An 18,997-nucleotide genomic window follows, 5' to 3' on the forward strand; every position below is an offset into this window, starting at 1 on the left:
GGACTCTGGACTATTTCCTCACTTCCAGCTAAACAGGTGGTTTAATTATTTTAATATTAGATGGAAATTAAATCTTTCCCCCCGGCCAATTAGTTGGAGCAATATATTACTCAGCTTTTGGAATAGCCCATATGAACATGATGCTTTTGTTATAGTGACATAGTTTCAAAGCAGTTTATCACCATTCTTGTAAAACAAGTGACTAATATTGCGTAGGATGTGCTTACTGTTCCAATTGATGGTTAAAATAGGAACAGTGCAGACATGATTAACAGTCACATTTTCCTATATCAGGTTATCAATTTCTCAGGGATTGAAGAAAAGTTGAGTAATAATTTAGGAAACTTGTAACCTACAAGGTAGTAAACAAACACAAAGCCTTTATTGGCATCATACAATGAAACATTTTACAACCAGTATAACATAAATACAGCTCAAATAACCATCATTTAATATAAAAATCCCCCTTAACAGAAGTACCAATGATATCCTACAAAAACTTGGCAACTAATTCAGAAAAATCCTGATTTGAACCATCCAGGAAATGCTTCATCCTTTGATCATCTGTCATATCCACGTTAAAAGATGTAAACAATACTCAATGCTTATACCTTAAGTATTCCGTATTTGGGCAGTGAAACATGATATGATCTAATGTTTCTACTTGTGTGCTATTGCAAGGGCATAATCCAGTGATTCCCAATCAGGGTTCCGTGGTACCCTGGGGTGCCGTGAGCATGTCTCAGGGGTACCACCACTACACTACCAGCCTCCCTCACTTTTGCGGTGTCTATCAGCAAGGACATGGAGATGGCCCAGGGGGCAGGACCTGCTGCAAGGTCAGCAGCCACTTCCCGCCCCACAGTGCTTCCCTTCCCTTGGAGGAGAAGGTGGGGGGTGGTGGATGGGGGGTAGCAAAGCTGGGGCACTGGGAGGGGAAGGTGGGGGGATGGCAGGGGTACCGTGAGATATGAAGAGTGAGGTCAAGGGTACAGTGATGTCGAAAATGTTGGGAAACACTGGTATAATCTTTCGGTCTTTTTTTGGAACTGACCCTCGAGTAAAGCAGAAGGCAAAATATTGAATCTTTCTAAAGAAAATGCACGTCTTAATCTAAAGTTAGTCATGTAAAGTAAATAATAAGACATACAACCCTTTGCTTCAACTAGTGATTGATTTAGAGGTGAGTTGAATTTGTTGAATTTGCTGCTATTAAAGATCTTTCATAATCCCATTCAAGGAATTTTTCTTTTGACAGTTTTTTTGCCTCTAGATAAGATAACATTGATATTTCATCCATAGATATGCCAATTTCTGTAATCTTATCAACCATTTTCTCATGCCATTTTGAGGTGTTAAGTTCAGAGAGCAGTAAGTATGTAAAACTGCCTGGCTTGGAATGGTGGTGGAATTTTAACCAGTATGTAATTCAAGCTGAAATAGTTAGGGAACATAGGCCTAGTTCAATACGTAAGGCTGCATAAAACACGCAGTTGGGAAAACCCATAATCCTATGCAAAAATTTAGAATGTAAAGTATTTAGACTGGTGTTTTGAGCTAGGGAAAGGACTGGGGAGCCATAGAGTAGCTGCGGAACTGCTTTGGCATTGAATGATTACTGCTGGAATGTACTGATGTCTTCTAGCATAAAAACATTCACTAAAGCATTTACAGTTGGGGTAGCTTTTACTGATGCCATTTTAACATGGGATGACCAAGAAAGATTATAAAATACCTAAGTATTTGTATTTCTTGACTTGTTCAATTTCTTTTGCCGCTACTTTCCAGGATTGTTTTTTCCATGATCTAGCAAACACCATAACTTTCAAATTATCAAAGTTAAGTTCCAACTTATTTGATTTACAGTAGCTATAGCATCTGTCCATTGAATGTAACAGGCCTACCCTAGTGTGTGACATTATGATAGTATCACCTGCATAAAGCAGCACTGATAAATGTCTATTTCCTAGTTTAGGGCTGTGTTCCTCAATATCCTTGAGTTCCAATGGTAAATCCCTTAAGTATATATTAAACAAGGTCGGGGCAATTATACATCCTTGTTTCACGCTTTTATTGCTTAAGATGCTATTGGTTAATGCCTCCTTTTGAGTGCATTTTACTCAGCAAGAGGTGTTAGTGTGTAGTTGCCTGATTAAAAAAAGGAGTCTGGGGTCTATGTTCATATCCTCCATTTTCTTCCATAACAAGTCTCCAGAGAGTGAATCAAAGGCTTTTTTAAAGTCTAAAAAAGTGATAAAAGCTTGCCCAAGTGTTGTTTTAACTGTTTTTGGGATCTTAACCACTATGCACTGCTGCTCATGGATTCCCCAGAACAACAGGGAGACCCACATCAATTAAAACTGCAACAGGGCATCTTAGAAAATCAATCATTTGCATGTCCTTGAAGTGTACAGAATGTTTTTAAAGAATTAAAAAGATTTTGACATGTAGCTAACTGAACAGAGAATAATATCATTCAAAGTACTTTAATCACTGAGTTGGATAAACAGTTAACAATTACATACCACTTAAACAAGAGGCTCTTTGCAGCATCCACCTGATTCTGCTTGTATTCCATTATTGCAAGAGCTGTCATGATATATGCTTTATCTTGCTCACAGTCAGCAAGAGAGAGCGCTCTTTCATAAGCTGGTAAGAAAAGAACAAGAAATAAGCCTTCCTGGCCAAATATTACTGTTCTGGTATTGCAAGTTTCAGTCTCTCTTACTTGAATGAATGGACATGGGACTGAGCTGCAGCACACGCGTTTGAAGCAGAAAGTTAAAGCAAAATAAAGTACTACCAACAACTCATATGTTTTAATTGTTGCATTTTGTATGAACACTTGCTGAAGTCAGTCCATAATTAATGTATTTTGATTAGGTCTGCAGAGAAAACCTAGTTACTGTGGCAGCAAATTCATACACATCCTTCTGAAACGCTTACCTTTTCGACTTTCTGGGAAGAGGCCTTTTTTGAAGTACGCTTGAGCAATTCCTACAATATCATCAAACTCTGTGAGAACAGTTGACAAATAGGCCTGAATGGCATCATCATAGTGGCCTAGAGCACTTGCAAGAGGAAAGAATAAAACCCAATGAAAGTGTATGCCAATAAAGGCTTTTGAATCGAATCGAAAAAACCCCCAATGAAAACGTCTATTTAATTCAACTTGACGCACATTTCAAATCGCAGAATAAGTTCCTAATTACATAATGCAACTTTCAAAGAATTATGTGAATCCCAGCCCCATAAATAAATGATAATTTTGCCATTGTTTTCAATAAGCACTATGTGGCACCAGCTAACTTTTCCATGATCCAATAGTTCATTTGAAGAAAAACTACCATGGAAAAAGCATGATTTTATTCAACATACGCAATTTATCTCCACAAATATAGTGAAATGTGGTTCACCAATGCAATTTTAGAAACTGACTTAGACTACAGGTCAGCAAAGTTTTCTCTTCCCAAACACCCTGGACAGCAGATTGGACTGAGAGTGGTCCAAAAAACACCCAGTGAGTTTAATAGTCAAGTGGAGATTTAAACCCAGGTCTCCCTAATCATAGCCCAATACTAACCTTGACACCAACATAGCTCAACAGTTTCATTATACGGACTACGTTAGACTTCAGTTTTTCAGTTACTCTGAAGTATAATTTAAGATGCTGACTTTGATTTTGAAAACCTTGTACTATTTGGGATGGTTAATTTAGGGACTGCTCTAAACTTTCAAGTTTATTTCAAAAACAAGTGATTTTTTTATAAGTATTAATCATCTAGGAGATATTAAAGACACAGTCCACTAATATAATACACATTGAACTAAGGTTTAAAAAATGTAGTTACCGATCAACTCACATCTACATCATGGTCACAGTTGCCATTCAACAATTTAAATTCTGCACACAGGGTGAGATTCCAAAGAAGCCCATTAGTGCTTTCAATGTAGCTGTTCAACTATGTGTGGTATCACAGATAAAAGTAATGGACCAGGACTGGAAAGGCACAGGTTCAAATCCCTCCTTGCACTCTCTTCCCTACCCCATACAAATGTTACTTGGCAAACGGCTTCTGAAACTGAACTGGCAAAGCTGGTTTGTATTACAGGAAAAGGGTGTCAAAAGAAAATGTCCCAGTGTGTTGCCTAAGCCCGCAGGCATACCTCAAATAGTTTTGGGTTTGTTGTAGGGTTTCCAGGTTGTATGGCCGTAGTTCCAAAAGTCTTTTCTCCTGACGTTTTGCCTGCATCTGTGGCTGGCATCTTCAGAGGATCTAGTGGCAGGATCTAGTGACTGCCACAAGATCCTCTGAAGATGCCAGCCACAGATGCAGGAAATGTCTGGAGAAAAGACGAACACGGCCATACAACCCAGAAAACTCACAACATTCTAGTGATTCCAGCTGAAAAAGCCTTCTACAGTACATAGTTTTGGGTTTGTTTGCTTTTAAAAACTTGGCTATTAATTCCATAATAGATTTCAAACATTTATACCACAGATGAAACAGTACAATAATTTCTTAAAGCAAGAAGTATTTGCAATTCTTTACAGTGAGACAATTCATTGTATAGTAGGAAAAGGCAGAAAAATACCACCAATTTATTTTAAATTTTTATTTTTAAATTAATGCCAATTGAGCACTTCTGTTGCAAATTTAGTGGAAGTGTAAGAAGAAAACATTTTCTAGAAAGTGATATAGCACATAACATTTTAAATAAAGATTAAAGTGACACACCTTAAAAACAAGCACTTACCACTGTGATCTACCATAATTTCTCATTGCCATATTGTACTTATCCTTATCTTCAGAATTCTTCAGTAACATAACTGCTCTGAAAAGGGGAACACAAGAAATAAAAACTGTAACAGCTTGATGGCCATTTCCACTCTGTAAAATGTGTTTACACACATTTCTTTGTAAACTGGTCATCCCAGTTAAAAGCACTAGAAGTTGTTTTATATTTGAAGTGGGAGAGGACAAAAGAAGACCAGCATTGTGTGGTGCTTAAAGTGTCTGACTAGGATCTGGGACACCCAGGTTCAGCTTCCCGCTCTGCTGCTGGGCCTTGGGCCAGTCTTACCCTCTCAGCCTTGACCCTGGCACGTATTTGGATGGGAGACCTCAAAGGAATACCAAGAATGTGATGCAGAGGCAGGCAATAGCAAACCACCTCTGAATGTCTCTTTCCTTGAAAGCCCTACAGCAGTGGTTCTCAACCTTCCTAATGCCGCGACCCTTTAATACAGTTCCTCATGTTGTGGTGACCCCCAACCCTAACATTTATCCATTTTACAGATGGAGAACACTGATGCAGAGAGTCTTAGGCGACATCCAGGTTGAGAACCACTGCCCTACAGGGTTGCCACATCAGCTGTGACTTGGTGGCGAAAAAAGGGACAAATACAATTATGCCACATTTTCTCAGTGTCTGACAAAGCTTTCTCTGACTGAAGCCATTTCTAGTCTGATTCTTCAGCGTTTGCTGTTAGCATGTCAATACTTCAGTAGACTTTTGAAGATTATTCTGCTGCGATCATTTTAGCAGGCTGCACTCTACCAGGTCAAAATAGCAAAAAGATATTTTAAACTAATGTAGATTGCTTGCCATGTGCATGCGGTACTAGTGGATATAACCAGATAAATATTTAGAATGGGATTAGGTTTCTTTGTCAGCTGTTTAACCTCGATTACCTTTGATATGCATCTGCAGCCTGTTTTTTCAGTTGGAGATATTCATTTAAATAACCAAGCATTGTGAAGGCACATGCATCATTCTGGATTCTTTCTACAAGAAAAGGGACCACACATAAACAGAAAAATTTGTTAGATTAAGCAAGGTAAAGAAAGCTGAATTCTAGCTCTACAAGTGTATGCTGGGTTACCGCTTATGGGTATTAGTGGCGTATTTTGTATCAGCTGCAATTGTTCCCGTATCTCAAATTATTGTGAAGCATAACATTTAACCACAAGAAATGCAGTGTTGTCAACTGAATCATGAGGATTTCAAGAGTAGGCCTTTGAACCTTCCAGTGAATGTCACCCTCATACTACACTCTATAGAGTGAGAATGCCACTCTACAGGGTATAAAGTGTGAGGGAGACATTTAAAATATCAATTTTGTACTTAACAGACACACTTGTCCAATAGTGGCCACCATTATTTCAGACTGCAAGAACCCACTGGATCAGGCCACAAGTCCTCCTAACCTAGCACCACCTTTCGGTAGCTAGACACATCTAGCATGCCTATAAGTTAGGCATGAATGCAGCACACTGTCCTAGCATGTGACATTCAGAGGCATGCTGCCTGTGAACAGGGAGGGTCCAATAAATACTGCTGACAGATCTATCCCCCCATGAATTTGTCTAATTCTTTTAAAGCTTCCAAAGACAGCAGACGTAATTAAATTTTCTGGTTGTGAATAGTGAAAAGGTCCTGTGCATCTGTTCTGAATTGATCAGTTGATCAATTTGATGGAATGATCTCAAATTTCAGTACTGGTATAGGAGAAAACGCATCTTCAGATGTAAACCTCTATCCCACGCCACTTATAATTCTGAGAAGCAGAACTCTCCCATATTTTCACAAGAATGCAAATAAAACATACAGAACAGTTATTGAAAGTAACAGAAGTAGACTGAATAGTTGGAAGTCACCTGTGTATCTGGTCAGAGCAACTTGTGCTGCAACAATTGCATTCATCTGAAGAATATTGTACCTATATAATTCAGTGTTTCTGTTGGTTTTATCTTGTAGGGTGGAGCATACCCAGTGGGCATAGCCTTTTGCCCCTTCAGTCTAATTGGAAAGAAAAATATAGTCAGTCTGCAGAATTAGGAAACCCTAAATGTTTTAAACGCCAGTGTAAGAATGTAGTCCTCCAGCATGTTTACAGTACACTTGAACCAATTCTGCCTTTAGCTACACTTTAAAAACAAACAAAAAACCTTATTTCCTACTTGCACAAAAAGTCTGTGGCAACAAAGGTTCCTGAAGAACAGATGAGGGTCAACTGCTAAATGAAAATGCTAGCATCTTGGTTAATTCCTATTTCGTTTCATCTAAATAGCTGCCTAGTCTGATCTAACTAATGACAGCAATTGTATTTTATAAGATCCATATAATTTACCTAATAAGATGATAATGAGAACATGGGACTTTTGGGATTGCAGCTGAATGAGAGCGATGAGAACTTACATGCATGCTGAGTTCAGTGGTGTGTCTGAAGAGGTCCATGGTTTCATAGCTGCCTATCTTTTCTGCAATGAGAGCCTATTAAAAAAGCAAAGCATAACAAGAAACCTCCTTGATTTGTAATATGACTTCCACTTAGCCGTTGCCTAGCTATTTCTCACTATTTAGACGCCATCAATTGTTAAGTTTAAATATGTCAAAGCTTAGTTTCAACCCCAATTAGTTTTACTGATACTCATAAACCCAATACTCAGAATTTGGATGAAGAACTGGCAAAGAGTTAGAATCATCACTACGCTGGGTGGCTCCCCAGGTTTTTTGCTCTGATGGGGCAAGAAGATTCCTTCGAGTAAGAGGAGTTAAAGGTCACTTTTGTTTGTTTGTGTATGGTACCATTAAGTCACAACCAACTTATGATGACAATGTAGGGTTTTCAAGGCAATTGGTATTAAAGGGGGTATTGCCTGCCTCTGCGTTGTATTGCCACTGGTAGTTGTATTGCCTGCCTCTGCATGACTGAGAGCGTTCTAAGCGAACTGTGACTGGTCCATGGTCAGCCAGTAGGCTTCATGTGGAGGAGTGGGAAATTGAACCCAGTTCTCCAGATTAGAGCTGCCGCTCATAACCACTACATCATGCTGGCTTTCTAGGTTTCCTCCAGCCTTACATAAAATATTACTTTGAGTGGTGGAAGACTCTTTGTACCACCACAACTGAGAAACTGACAACACTGAATTGTACGTGAGTTGAATACAAACACACCAAGATAATGCCACACTGTATAAGCTCACCTCTACTCTGAAACTGGTTCACTATGACATGAAAACAGCACTAAATCTAGTCATTTGAAAGCTTCAGCATTTAAAAAGAAGGCAGTTGCAGGAAAAGCTGGTGATTGCAACAAGCTAGAGTTTACAGCATGGAAAAAGAGAAGAAATAGAGAAAAAACTGAATGGCCAAAGTTTTTGAAGGCCAAGGTTTTAAGCAACCCTATACTTAAGAACATAAGAACATAAGAACAAGCCAGCTGGATCAGACCAGAGTCCATCTAGTCCAGCTCTCTGCTACTCGCAGTGGCCCACCAGGTGCCTTTGGGAGTTCACATGTAGGATGTGAAAGCAATGGCCTTCTGTGGCTGTTGCTCCCGAGCACCTGGACTGTTAAGGCATTTGCAATCTCAGATCAAAGAGGATCAAGATTGGTAGCCATAAATCGACTTCTCCTCCATAAATCTGTCCAAGCCCCTTTTAAAGCTATCCAGGTTAGTGGCCATCACCACCTCCTGTGGCAGCATATTCCAAACACCAATCACACGTTGCGTGAAGAAGTGTTTCCTTTTATTAGTTCTAATTCTTCCCCCCAGCATTTTCAATGAATGCCCCCTGGTTCTAGTATTGTGAGAAAGAGAGAAAAATTTCTCTCTGTCAACATTTTCTACCCCATGCATAATTTTATAGACTTCAATCATATCCCCCCTCAGACGTCTCCTCTCCAAACTAAAGAGTCCCAAACGCTGCAGCCTTTCCTCATAAGGAAGGTGCTGCAGTCCCTCAATCATCCTCGTCGCCCTTCATCCTCGTCGCCCTTCTACAGTAGCATCCTAAGCAGAGCTGCAGTAAATGGATTTAGAAAGACAGAACTCTGCTTAGGATTTCAAGACTAGCAATGAATTTTAATGGAAACTTAATGCTGGTAAGGTGCTGTCGAATCCTATAGGCACATAAATACAAGATGGAAAGAGGTTAGTTCAGATCTTACCTGCCCAATCCAACATGTCAGATAAGAGGGCTCGAGGGACTGTGCTACTTTGAAGGCCTCATGCGCTTGCTGCAAGAAAGCAAAAATCCTTGAACATGTTGGCAGAATTATGGTGGCTAAGGATGTAACTAAATAGTCATGCAAGATAAAAATAACTGTTCCTTCTCATGCTCCAACCTGACAAGTAGAACAGGCTATGATTATCGAACTACAGTAAAAGCTTTGTTATCTAAGCATTCCTAGGGAATTGAGGTTGCTGGCTAATCAAATATGCTTAATACTGAACCTTGTTTTTCTGCTGTACAGCCTACCCACAGGAATCTAAAGAAACCAAACTGAACCCCATAGCAACAGCCTCTGCACCTGCTGCTGCCCTTCCCAAGCCATGGAAATGGAGCAGACAGAAAAGTGGACCAGCTGCCCAGGAACAACCTGGCAGAGCTCACCCCCAACAGATCTGAGCAGGCTGAGGTAGAAAGAAGCACCCAAGGATGAAGGCAGCTGGCAGTACCAGTTGTGAGAAGCCCAGCAATGGCTGGCAGCTTCAGGCTGGCTGGCAAGGAGGAAGTGGGGAACACTTATGTTTACCAGCAAACAGCTTAGCTGGTTTGAGCCTGATCCTAAGGCAAGTGTAGGGGTTTGTCCATCATTAATTGGGAGGTTTGGTCACAATACCAGTTGCCAGTCCCTTTTCCACAAAATGGGGAATGCTTTCATTGCAAATAAAGCAACTATCCAAATCACTGCCATATTCTGGGTGGGATTTTTGTGTTACTTTCAAAGCATCTGTCCTTTGCATGTGAAGTACTGCACTGGCTTACATATCAGTCAACTGGTGAATCTGCTTCAGAACACAGCATTAGACTACATACTATTTTGGTCTGTTCTTAGCGAAACGTTGTGAACTGATCATAGCTCTTAGAGATATGGTTTGAATAATGGCAAAAACAAATGTTATGAAAGATGGTGCCTTCTGACAGTAGTCTAGTTAAGGAAACCAATTGTATTTTTAAGTACCACATAAGGAAAATAACCTTTTGAAATGTGAAAGCCAGAAACAAACACCTGTTTCCACTGAAGAGAAGCAACTATTAACAAGGGATCAATTTTTCTCAAATCTATTTTATAGCTTCACATGCCTGTGAAATTAAGGCTGTAATTAAACACTGGTCTATAGTTGAAATTAGTGCTATTTTTGAGAAAGACCACATAGAAAAATGTGTTTACCTCTATGTTGCCACTTGTTAAATACACGACTCCCAAATTGGTCCAGGCAACGACATTCTAAACAGAGGAAAGGGTATAAGCATAAATGAAATACTCCTGAAATCAACAAGCATAAATGAAATACTCCCAAAATCTTATTTGAAACAGATGCAGTTATCTAAACCACTTACAATTTGTTCAGCTTGAATAGATTTAATGAAAGCATGTTGTGCAAGGGCATAGTTTCCAACACCTGAAAGAGATAAGATTTAAATGCAACATCATCTGGAATGATCATTACAACTCCTAACACTGAAACTGAGGGGCAACATTCAAAAGGTTTACTTTGAAGCATACCTTTGCAAGAGGCCACCACACCCAGGGCATTCCAGTAAAGATGGTTCTTACTTTCTAGTCTCACAGCTTTTTTAAGACACTGGGGAAAAAACAGAGCACGCAGTGCTGTAGTTCTACAAGTGTCAAATTCCTGTTTGAGTTAGCAATGAATTCATTTGTAAAAAAGAGACTGTGGAAAGCTTTTCAAAAAGTCACCTGTACAGATTTTTCTAACAGGTCACTGATCTCGTTCTTGTTGTTGCCTGTTGCTAGAAGGTGCTGTGCTTGATGGTAGTAATTTATCCCAAGATCACACCACATGTTTGGTGAGGACATCAATTTCAATCCTCTGCCGTAACACCTAACATAGCACGACAGAACAAAGCAAGGCATTTAGATTGGGGGGAAAAAACGGATTGGAAAGGCAGTGATTACATAAATCTGAAGATGATTCCAAAAGGTTGCTTTGTTTACAGCCTCCTGTTTCTGAAGACAAATGGGAGACCATCCAAGTGTTACACTGAACTACAGTTCAGTGGGAAATAAGTAATGAGAGATTTGAATATTCAATGGAACATAGCATGGTTTTGGGAATGCTGCTCAAGAACAGTGAAAGCACAAATTCTAAACAAGCAGTGGTAAAATGGGCAATTACAGGTGTGTAGGAGGGTGTGATAACCCCCCTTTCCTTTATATTTTGTTTATTTTTTCTCCTGCCCTTCCCTGATCAAGGCCAGGCTCAGGGTGGCTAACAGCAAATTCAACAGTTTAAAAACATATTATAAAGAAATAATTTTTAAAATTATAGATGTTAAATAACATTGGGGAGGACTGTCGCCTGAGGGACTCCATATACCAAAGGATATTTTGGTGACACCATCTCCCCTTGTGCCATCTCCCCTCTGCCCTCGAACTTGGGAGAAATGAGTCTAGTCACTGAAAGGCTGTTCCATGTACACCACTATCGGTGAGGTGGTGGGTCAAATGCTGCTGTCAAATCAAGTAATAACAGCAGTGCTGACCCGCCTCGATCCAGCTGTCTAAGGAGATCTATAAAAGTGACTGATGCCATCTCCATCCCATGACCAGATTGGAAGCTGGACTGAAACAGATCCAGAGTCAGTGTACCCTCCAGAAAAGCCTGGAGCTGTTCCACTGCTGTTCTCAACTATCTTACCTAGGAATAAAATATTGGACACTAGGTGGCAGTTGGATGGATCAGTAAGATCCAGAGATGGTTTCTTTTAAGAACAGCCTCACCACTTTTCAGCTACGCTCACTTTACCTTTCTTTCCTTTAGCACACATCTTCCTTTTAGTCATCTCTTTGAACCTCTGGCTTCTGCTTACTCAAATCCTTTAATGTCACAATTGAGTTTCCAGACTGTAATTACGCTAGCAGTTACTTTTTCAACCAACGTCCTTCCAAGGCCTAGTTGGCATGGGAATGTGTCTGCATTTTAAAGGGGCAGGGGGTTAAACTGAAGATTGCTAATGTTCAAAGATATTGGTATCTCCTTTCAACAGTGGGGTGCAGTGTTATATTTTAATATACTTTGTAGGGGAAAGGTGCATTTTGAAGCATCTCTTTCAAGTGCAACACTGCATGTTTCCCAAACACTATTACATTCCCATCCCTTTCAAGTTTTCAGATGATACTACTCCTGCCTGTAGAAGTAATAATAACCAGGAAGAGGCAGCCAGACAAATCTGCAAATCTGTTGGTCAAGGTAAACAATATATATTACCTTCCTCCCAGACTGAGTAGATCACTTTTCTTTAGCACATATTCATCCACACTTTGACCAATAAGGAATCCCAAAACTTTCACATTCACTTTGGATGGGGAAATTACACACACACTACTGCAGGCATCTCCAAGCAGTTTCCAAAGGCAAGACACTTCGGGACGATGCTTTGCCGCTCTGCAAAGCAAAATTTCATACAAGCAGAGTTTATTTAAACAACTTTTATCCAACACCTGTTCCAGAAAAGCACTAAAACAGGAACCTTTCAATTAACATTTAAATAAATGTCTTTATATATATATACATGCAACCAAACTATTATGCAACAATTAAAGCTTGTGATGTTCTCTTTCTTCTATATTCTTCCACAAGCTGGTCGCTAGTAGCTAGGCAATATCTGTTTCAATGAGACTCAGGAGAGCTTTGATCTTCCTTGGTGGCTGCCCACATTTTTGATCATCACATCCACAAGAGTTCCAACATGCATACAAGATTCATCATTTCTTTCAGTATTGGTGGCTCAGGCAACAGACTGTATGTGGCAACTGACTCCTTTACTGTTACTGAGCTGAAAGGGAAACAACTTGTACATTTACAGAAAGGAATACATTATTTGTTCCAGAGGACTTTTATGAATGGTTTCAAAACATATTTTGTTTATTAAAATAAGAAAGTATATAATTAAAAATTTACCACATCTTAAATTGGCAACATAGTGTATTATTATTATTATTATTATTATTTATTTATTTATTTATTTATTTGATATACCACTCTATCCCCAAAGGGCTCTGATATATATAAATAAATACTAACTGTGCTAAAAAACGAAGAGATTGTTCTAAGTAGTCCAGAGCTTTGCCATCCAGATAAGCACCAAAAGCACTCTTGGCCATCATGAGATAGCATTCTCCCAGACCTGGAAAGAAATGGTTATGTTAGTATGTTGTAAGACTGCAAAAGATTGAATCAGTGAGGGACTCCACATAGCAATGGGTATGCCCTGCCATGTGTGCAAGGCATTGTGCACCCACTGATGACTTGTTTTACACTTTGCACTAGACGGAGGGAGAGGAAACTGCACCCGGAGCATGACCTGCCTGCGTGTGCCCCCTCGGCCCCGGGAGGGGTTTTCCACCCCCACATGACGCCAATGGCATGTACCTGGGGCAGGGTGCCCCCTTTCCCCTGTTCCATTGCAGCTTCATCACTGGCACTAGAACAATTCCAAAAAACTGAAGCTTGAGTCAAACTTTCCAGTTGAACAAAGAGACTGTGCAACTTCTTAAAGATACAGCAGCATTATTAGGTCAAATAAATAGCATTACATTCACATATGATCATGGAACAGTGATAGCAATTATTTTTCTTCCATTTATAGTTCTTTGGACTCATCCTCTGAATTAAGCACTTCCTCTCACAACTGCTAATTAATTTAAAAATCATATTTCATTCTGCAGGAAAGACATTTTCAATTGATGATACTGTACACAGGTTTAATTTCTTATGTACAAATTGTAAAATGCTGGTAATACTAGTAGATTTAACCTCACACATTTTCAAGTTATTGCCAAACTACTGAATGTAGTAAAGAATTGGGGAAGGAAGTTATTTTTACCTCAATTCAAGGCAAAGGGCACAGTGTACTTTATGCCTTTGCACATATGCTGACATTTCCAAACATGATGTCTGCACAGTTTTTTGCACATGGAAAAAGTAATATTGGCAACAGGGGAGTACTGTGCACCAAATAATACATATATAAGAGCGAGGGAAGGATTGGGTAAGCAACCAAGAGCACCATACAAAGTGGGGAGGGGCAAATTCACAAGTGGGAGTGTTGGGGCAGCCAAGCCAGTGGCTTCGCTCTTTCTGGGGCACTTACCCCAGTGGAGAGATGAAACCACCACTGTGCAGCTGTTGCTGCCCTCCCCCAGCAGTGGGATGTTGTGCAGGATGCTGCAGCAGCATCCCTGCACATCTGCCACGGGCATAGCAGGGCAAGCCGAGGGTGGGGCCAATGTTAGGAGCTTCCAGGTCTTTGCTGGCATTGCACCAACGGGATGCAGTCGAGACTTAAGCCAGCATAAGATCACTGCGGCCCATTGAGGTTTCTCGGCGGTGGGGAGGATGCCGCTGGGATGCCTCTTGGGGACCAGTGGACAGGCACAGCCATGCCTGGACACCCGGCTTGTGGATGGGGCTGCCCGTCATCTTTTCAGGCTGCAGCTTTTTCCCATTTAGCAAGAATATAAAGAATAAATTGTTTTTGAAAGCAATTTATACACTTGAACCCCATATTTAAAGACTGTAGGAGGTTAATGCACAGCTGAATCACAGAACATTTAAACACAGTGTTCTTCTTCAGGTCTTAAAAATAAGCTAGCCACTCATCTGACTGCTAACTGCCTATAAAAGCTAACGTATGGCTACATTTAGAAGTAGTTTCAAGGGGAGAATGATTAGAATTTGAGCATGGAATGATGTTAATATAGACATAATTCTGCAATGGCAAATATATTATGCATTTCCCTACCACGCAAATACATACCTTTCAGAGCAGGGACGTAATCTTTTGATTTCTTCAGAATATGCTGGTATTCTGCTATAGCATTTTTATATCTTCCTAAAATCTGCTCAATTGCTGCAGCCTTATAAATACTATATATAGACTCGGGATTCAGTTCTTGAGCTTTTCTGAAAGACTTCAGTGCTGTTGTGTAGCCTCCTCTGCTCAGATATGCCTCTCCTAGAGACTCCCAGCAATTGGAATCCTTTGGGTCAGCTCGCAGAGCTGCCTGCAAACTTCATACATTGAAAAAACAGAGGACGTTAATGAATTCATAATAGAAATCAGGAGTTTTTGCAGTCAACTTTTTAGCATCTTTCAGATTGTCATTATCAAAGCCTCAGTTACAGGCCCAAGTAAAAATGTTCACAAAAAATATCAACTGCTACCTTTAACTTTGTGAATAATTTCTATTCTAAACCGTTTGTGAGCAAAATCAAAATTATCTCTGTAAAATAGTTGTATCCTGTCTTTCTTTCTGAGGGGTTCAAGGTACCACACAATCTAACACCTGATATTATTCATAAAAATCAAAACACAAACAAAAAATTAATCCACCCTCCCTAATTAATCCACCCTACCCTATACCATTAATTCCAATTCACTGTCTTGCACCTCTTTCTAAAGGACAGCAATGAAGAAGAAACCCTTCTTTTCTTTACCAGACTATTCGACAACTGTGAAGCTTCAACAGAGAAGGCCTGGGTAGGGGAAGACAGTAGCACAGAATGGGCAAAACAGGGGAACTGCAAATTAGAAGAGTCACTCTGAGCCTGCCTAGTGGGGAGAGCGGGATAGCAAATCGAATAAATCAATCATCATCATCATCATCATCATCATCATCATCATCATCATCATCATCATCATCAACAATTAGACAACCTAGTTGGCCTACAGGCTCATAAAGGAAAAGATGGAGGTCCAATTACTATGATTTTTTTAAGTTCAAGATTTGAGCTACTGGTTTTAATCAAATACTGAACAGCTTAATTATTTTTAAAGGGTTTAGCTAATGGTTAATTTTTGGAGATAGTTGCTGCTGCTGTGCATTTCAGTGGGATATGCAGTAGCCCCATGTAACCAAAATGAATTAGGAATGTCAAACATCCAAGAACAAAGAGATCTGGAAAAACATTCTAATGTCTAAGGTAGAATCATGCACCTAATGCTCACAGAAGTCTATGCTGCCAGCTACCTTAAAGAACCTTATTGATACAGCAGGGCCATTCAATTATAGCCAAGATCCATCTGCATCTGATCTTTCCTTTTGCAGGGCTCACTCTTAATGCAAACAAGAGTACAGCTGTGTGACAGAGCCAGAAGGAAGAGCAGTAGTAGGGTGCTGCTGGTAAGACACAAAAGAGCTTGCAGCGGTTTCTTAATAGCAGTGATATGTTGCAACATGCTTGGAACAGTAAAATCACCCTACATAAGCCAGCAACTCACTGAAAAAAGGAGGAGCTGCATAAGCCCTGTTCTACTCCCCACAGTCCCACAGATACAATAAGCAGGAATGCAACAAGTGGTGGGATTCAGCAGGTTCGCACCACTTTGGCAGAACCAGTTGTTAATATGGTGCTTGTATGCAACCAGTTGTTAAATTATTTGAATCCCACCACTGAATGCAACACAAATGTCTGACATAGAAACAGAAGATGTTTAGTGGCTTGTGGTGCAAAATAGGGACAATTGGTCAAACTTTGAGAGAGGAAAAGGATATGATTTTTAAAAAATGTACGTGAACATCATGAGACCTTCTGCTTAACTTGCAATTTGCAGAAGACCGATCAAAGCAAGTACTCATTTCCTTACTCTGCCACTGCTTCTGAATGCTGACCAGCTCTCAAGTAATAGAGTCCACGACGGAGCCAGGCCCATTTGGCTCTCCCTGCGCTTGCTCTTTCTGTTACCTCCGTCAAGACGGCAAGGGCAGTTTCCTAACATACGAGATGAGGTTACAAAAAGAATTTAAAAAATTAAACATCTTCACGTTACTGAAACAATACTGAATACACAACACTGAAACAGTAACTTGGGGAATTTTGTATGAACTCCAATCACCACCCAAGATGATAATCTCATTTCATTTGCGAAGAACAAGAAGTCGCATCCTTCTGAAGTGGAATCCTGTGGCCTAAATTTCAGACTCTTCCAAGAGCCCCTGCAGTTGAGAAGCAGCCACCAGTTCTAGCAGTGCCCAGGAATGGAAAATTGGAGACTAGCCAAAAATTGTCCAACATATTAGGGCTTAGGGAGTTTTTTTTTTCAAAACAGATCTAATTGCTGCCTCCTTCAGGGTTGGGTGGCACAATTTCAGCCCTCAAGGAAGCATTTACCACTCCTTTTATTGACTCAGCCAATCCTCCTCTGGCAACTTTTATCAACCAGGAAAGGCAAGAGCCAATAGGAAACCACTGGGATCCATCAGGCATCCAGGGCCACCATCCCAGCAGAGAAAGGACTGGTTTGTAAACCCCTTCCTATCGGCAGAAACTATCATATCATTTGCTTATAAATAATAGATCAATACCACTACCCTTTAGAGGTAATCTGATTACAAGCAGGATAAAACTCAAATTCTCACGTAACACAGCATGAGTGAATAGCACATAGTATACAGGAATGTGTAGCTCCACAATTCTTTTGTGGAGCCTTAAACTCTCTTCAAAACTTCACTCCCTCTTGCTTCCATACTACTATGACATGCTAAAGAGCTCAAAGGACCCCCCCCCCCCATTCTTGCAACTATCACTGCTAAAATTAGCATGGGAATTCTAAAACTAAATGTATTTGCTTAGAAATGTTCTCAAATGCAATGCTTAACAAAGCAGGAATATTAATGCTCTACTTTCCATTTCTATGCAACAGATCTGTTTATTGGCTGAAAATGGAGATGAAAGTAAGAGCAGAAATGAATTATCATAATGTTAGTTCACTTTCAAATTTGCTTTGGATGGCGGCAGCAGAAAGCAAGGACGTGAAGCGCTTTTTAAAGTGTGACCACCTCGACTAATTGTTCAGGTTGCTTTTTTGCTTCTAGACTAGATACTACATATAAAAAAGACTATTACAAAAGATGCTGGATTGTTCTTCCCAGAAGACCCTAAAGGAATTTTGGTAGGTGGAAAGGTTAGAAAGGAATGGTTGTGTTTTAGTTTTAGACTAAGAAGAAATTAAGTTCCTTTTTCCCCTTGTGGGAAACAACAGTACCTTGCTCACCAGACGGACTTCATTCAAAGATATGTTTTCTAGATTTCTGTGTTTTGTCTATACCTTCACAACCATTCTGTTCACCACAAACACACAAAAATTAACAAAATTATGTGCACAGTACCAAGTCTCCCAGCTCCGTGCTTAAGTCTACTACAGCTGCTCCAGCTTCTCCATCCATTCTGTCTTTCTCAAAAGCCTTTTTATAGCAGCCAAGGGCTCTGTTTTTATCACCAGCTATGTCCCTGTAGTATTGACCTAAGTAGCGGAAAGCACTCCCCAGGTAATTGTCCAGTTTTGCTGCCTACAAAAAAAACACAATGAGCCATCATTTTCATATACATACCAGTAGTCTTGTTGTACACAGCTGCTCAGGGCTATTAGGGGTCAGAATGCTCAGCCAACTTCTGAAGCCCCAGTACACTGAAAAGAGCCATCACTGATCCCAGAAACCACTACTGTTCTTGTCTGCAATTGCCACTGGCTTGTTTGCAAGGTGAGGCACAATAGTGTGGAGCAATGGTATGGAAATGCAGCCTAGTAGGCCCACCTGTTATCACTGCCCAGTGAGAAATGACAGATGAGAAAGCGGGAGGGAGAGGCTAGTTTTGGTGCTCCTTCTCACCAGTCAGCTCTTGGGAAATCAAGCAGATAGCAGCAATGTCAAGGAGGAACAGGAGCTGCTGCAGCTGAAGGCAACAGTGGCTCTGAAAAGGGGGGGACTGATGGCAGCAGGCCCATGGGAGGCACCTGGTCCAAGTGTCCCCCACAGCTGGAATCAACACTGCAAATGTAACAAACACAAAAAAGGACATCCATGCAGATGTCTGAACCTTCCCTTTGACTGATGCTGCAGAAGAAAGAGATGATGGAATTAGGCAGCAATGTCAAACCATTTCCCAGTTTAAATCTCTCTCTTCCTTCAGCTCTATCCTCAAGCTCTTACCAACGCAAGGCCTTAGAAAATTATG

The 18,997-nt window shown here is 40.3% G+C and overlaps 1 protein-coding gene across 2 annotated transcripts in view; it reads right to left on the minus strand.

The window, feature by feature from the left end:
- TTC37 (tetratricopeptide repeat domain 37) overlaps positions 1-18,997 on the minus strand; it is a 64,965-nt gene that overhangs the window by 19,122 nt on the left and 26,846 nt on the right. For both annotated transcript variants that reach the window (XM_048503305.1, XM_048503303.1), the window contains exons 15-30: positions 18,151-18,330; positions 16,629-16,753; positions 14,799-15,052; positions 13,064-13,166; positions 12,248-12,424; positions 10,717-10,861; positions 10,522-10,600; positions 10,356-10,417; positions 10,186-10,242; positions 8,959-9,027; positions 7,204-7,278; positions 6,663-6,804; positions 5,697-5,790; positions 4,759-4,836; positions 2,947-3,071; positions 2,526-2,649 (exon numbers count right to left, since the gene is read on the minus strand). In XM_048503305.1, the coding sequence (XP_048359262.1) occupies positions 2,526-2,649; positions 2,947-3,071; positions 4,759-4,836; positions 5,697-5,790; positions 6,663-6,804; positions 7,204-7,278; positions 8,959-9,027; positions 10,186-10,242; positions 10,356-10,417; positions 10,522-10,600; positions 10,717-10,861; positions 12,248-12,424; positions 13,064-13,166; positions 14,799-15,052; positions 16,629-16,753; positions 18,151-18,330 (1,889 nt within the window). The remainder of the gene's footprint in view (positions 1-2,525; positions 2,650-2,946; positions 3,072-4,758; positions 4,837-5,696; positions 5,791-6,662; positions 6,805-7,203; positions 7,279-8,958; positions 9,028-10,185; positions 10,243-10,355; positions 10,418-10,521; positions 10,601-10,716; positions 10,862-12,247; positions 12,425-13,063; positions 13,167-14,798; positions 15,053-16,628; positions 16,754-18,150; positions 18,331-18,997) is intronic.

Source organism: Sphaerodactylus townsendi, linkage group LG07, assembly GCF_021028975.2.
Source record: "Sphaerodactylus townsendi isolate TG3544 linkage group LG07, MPM_Stown_v2.3, whole genome shotgun sequence".
NCBI classification, from domain to species: Eukaryota; Metazoa; Chordata; class Lepidosauria; order Squamata; family Sphaerodactylidae; genus Sphaerodactylus; species Sphaerodactylus townsendi.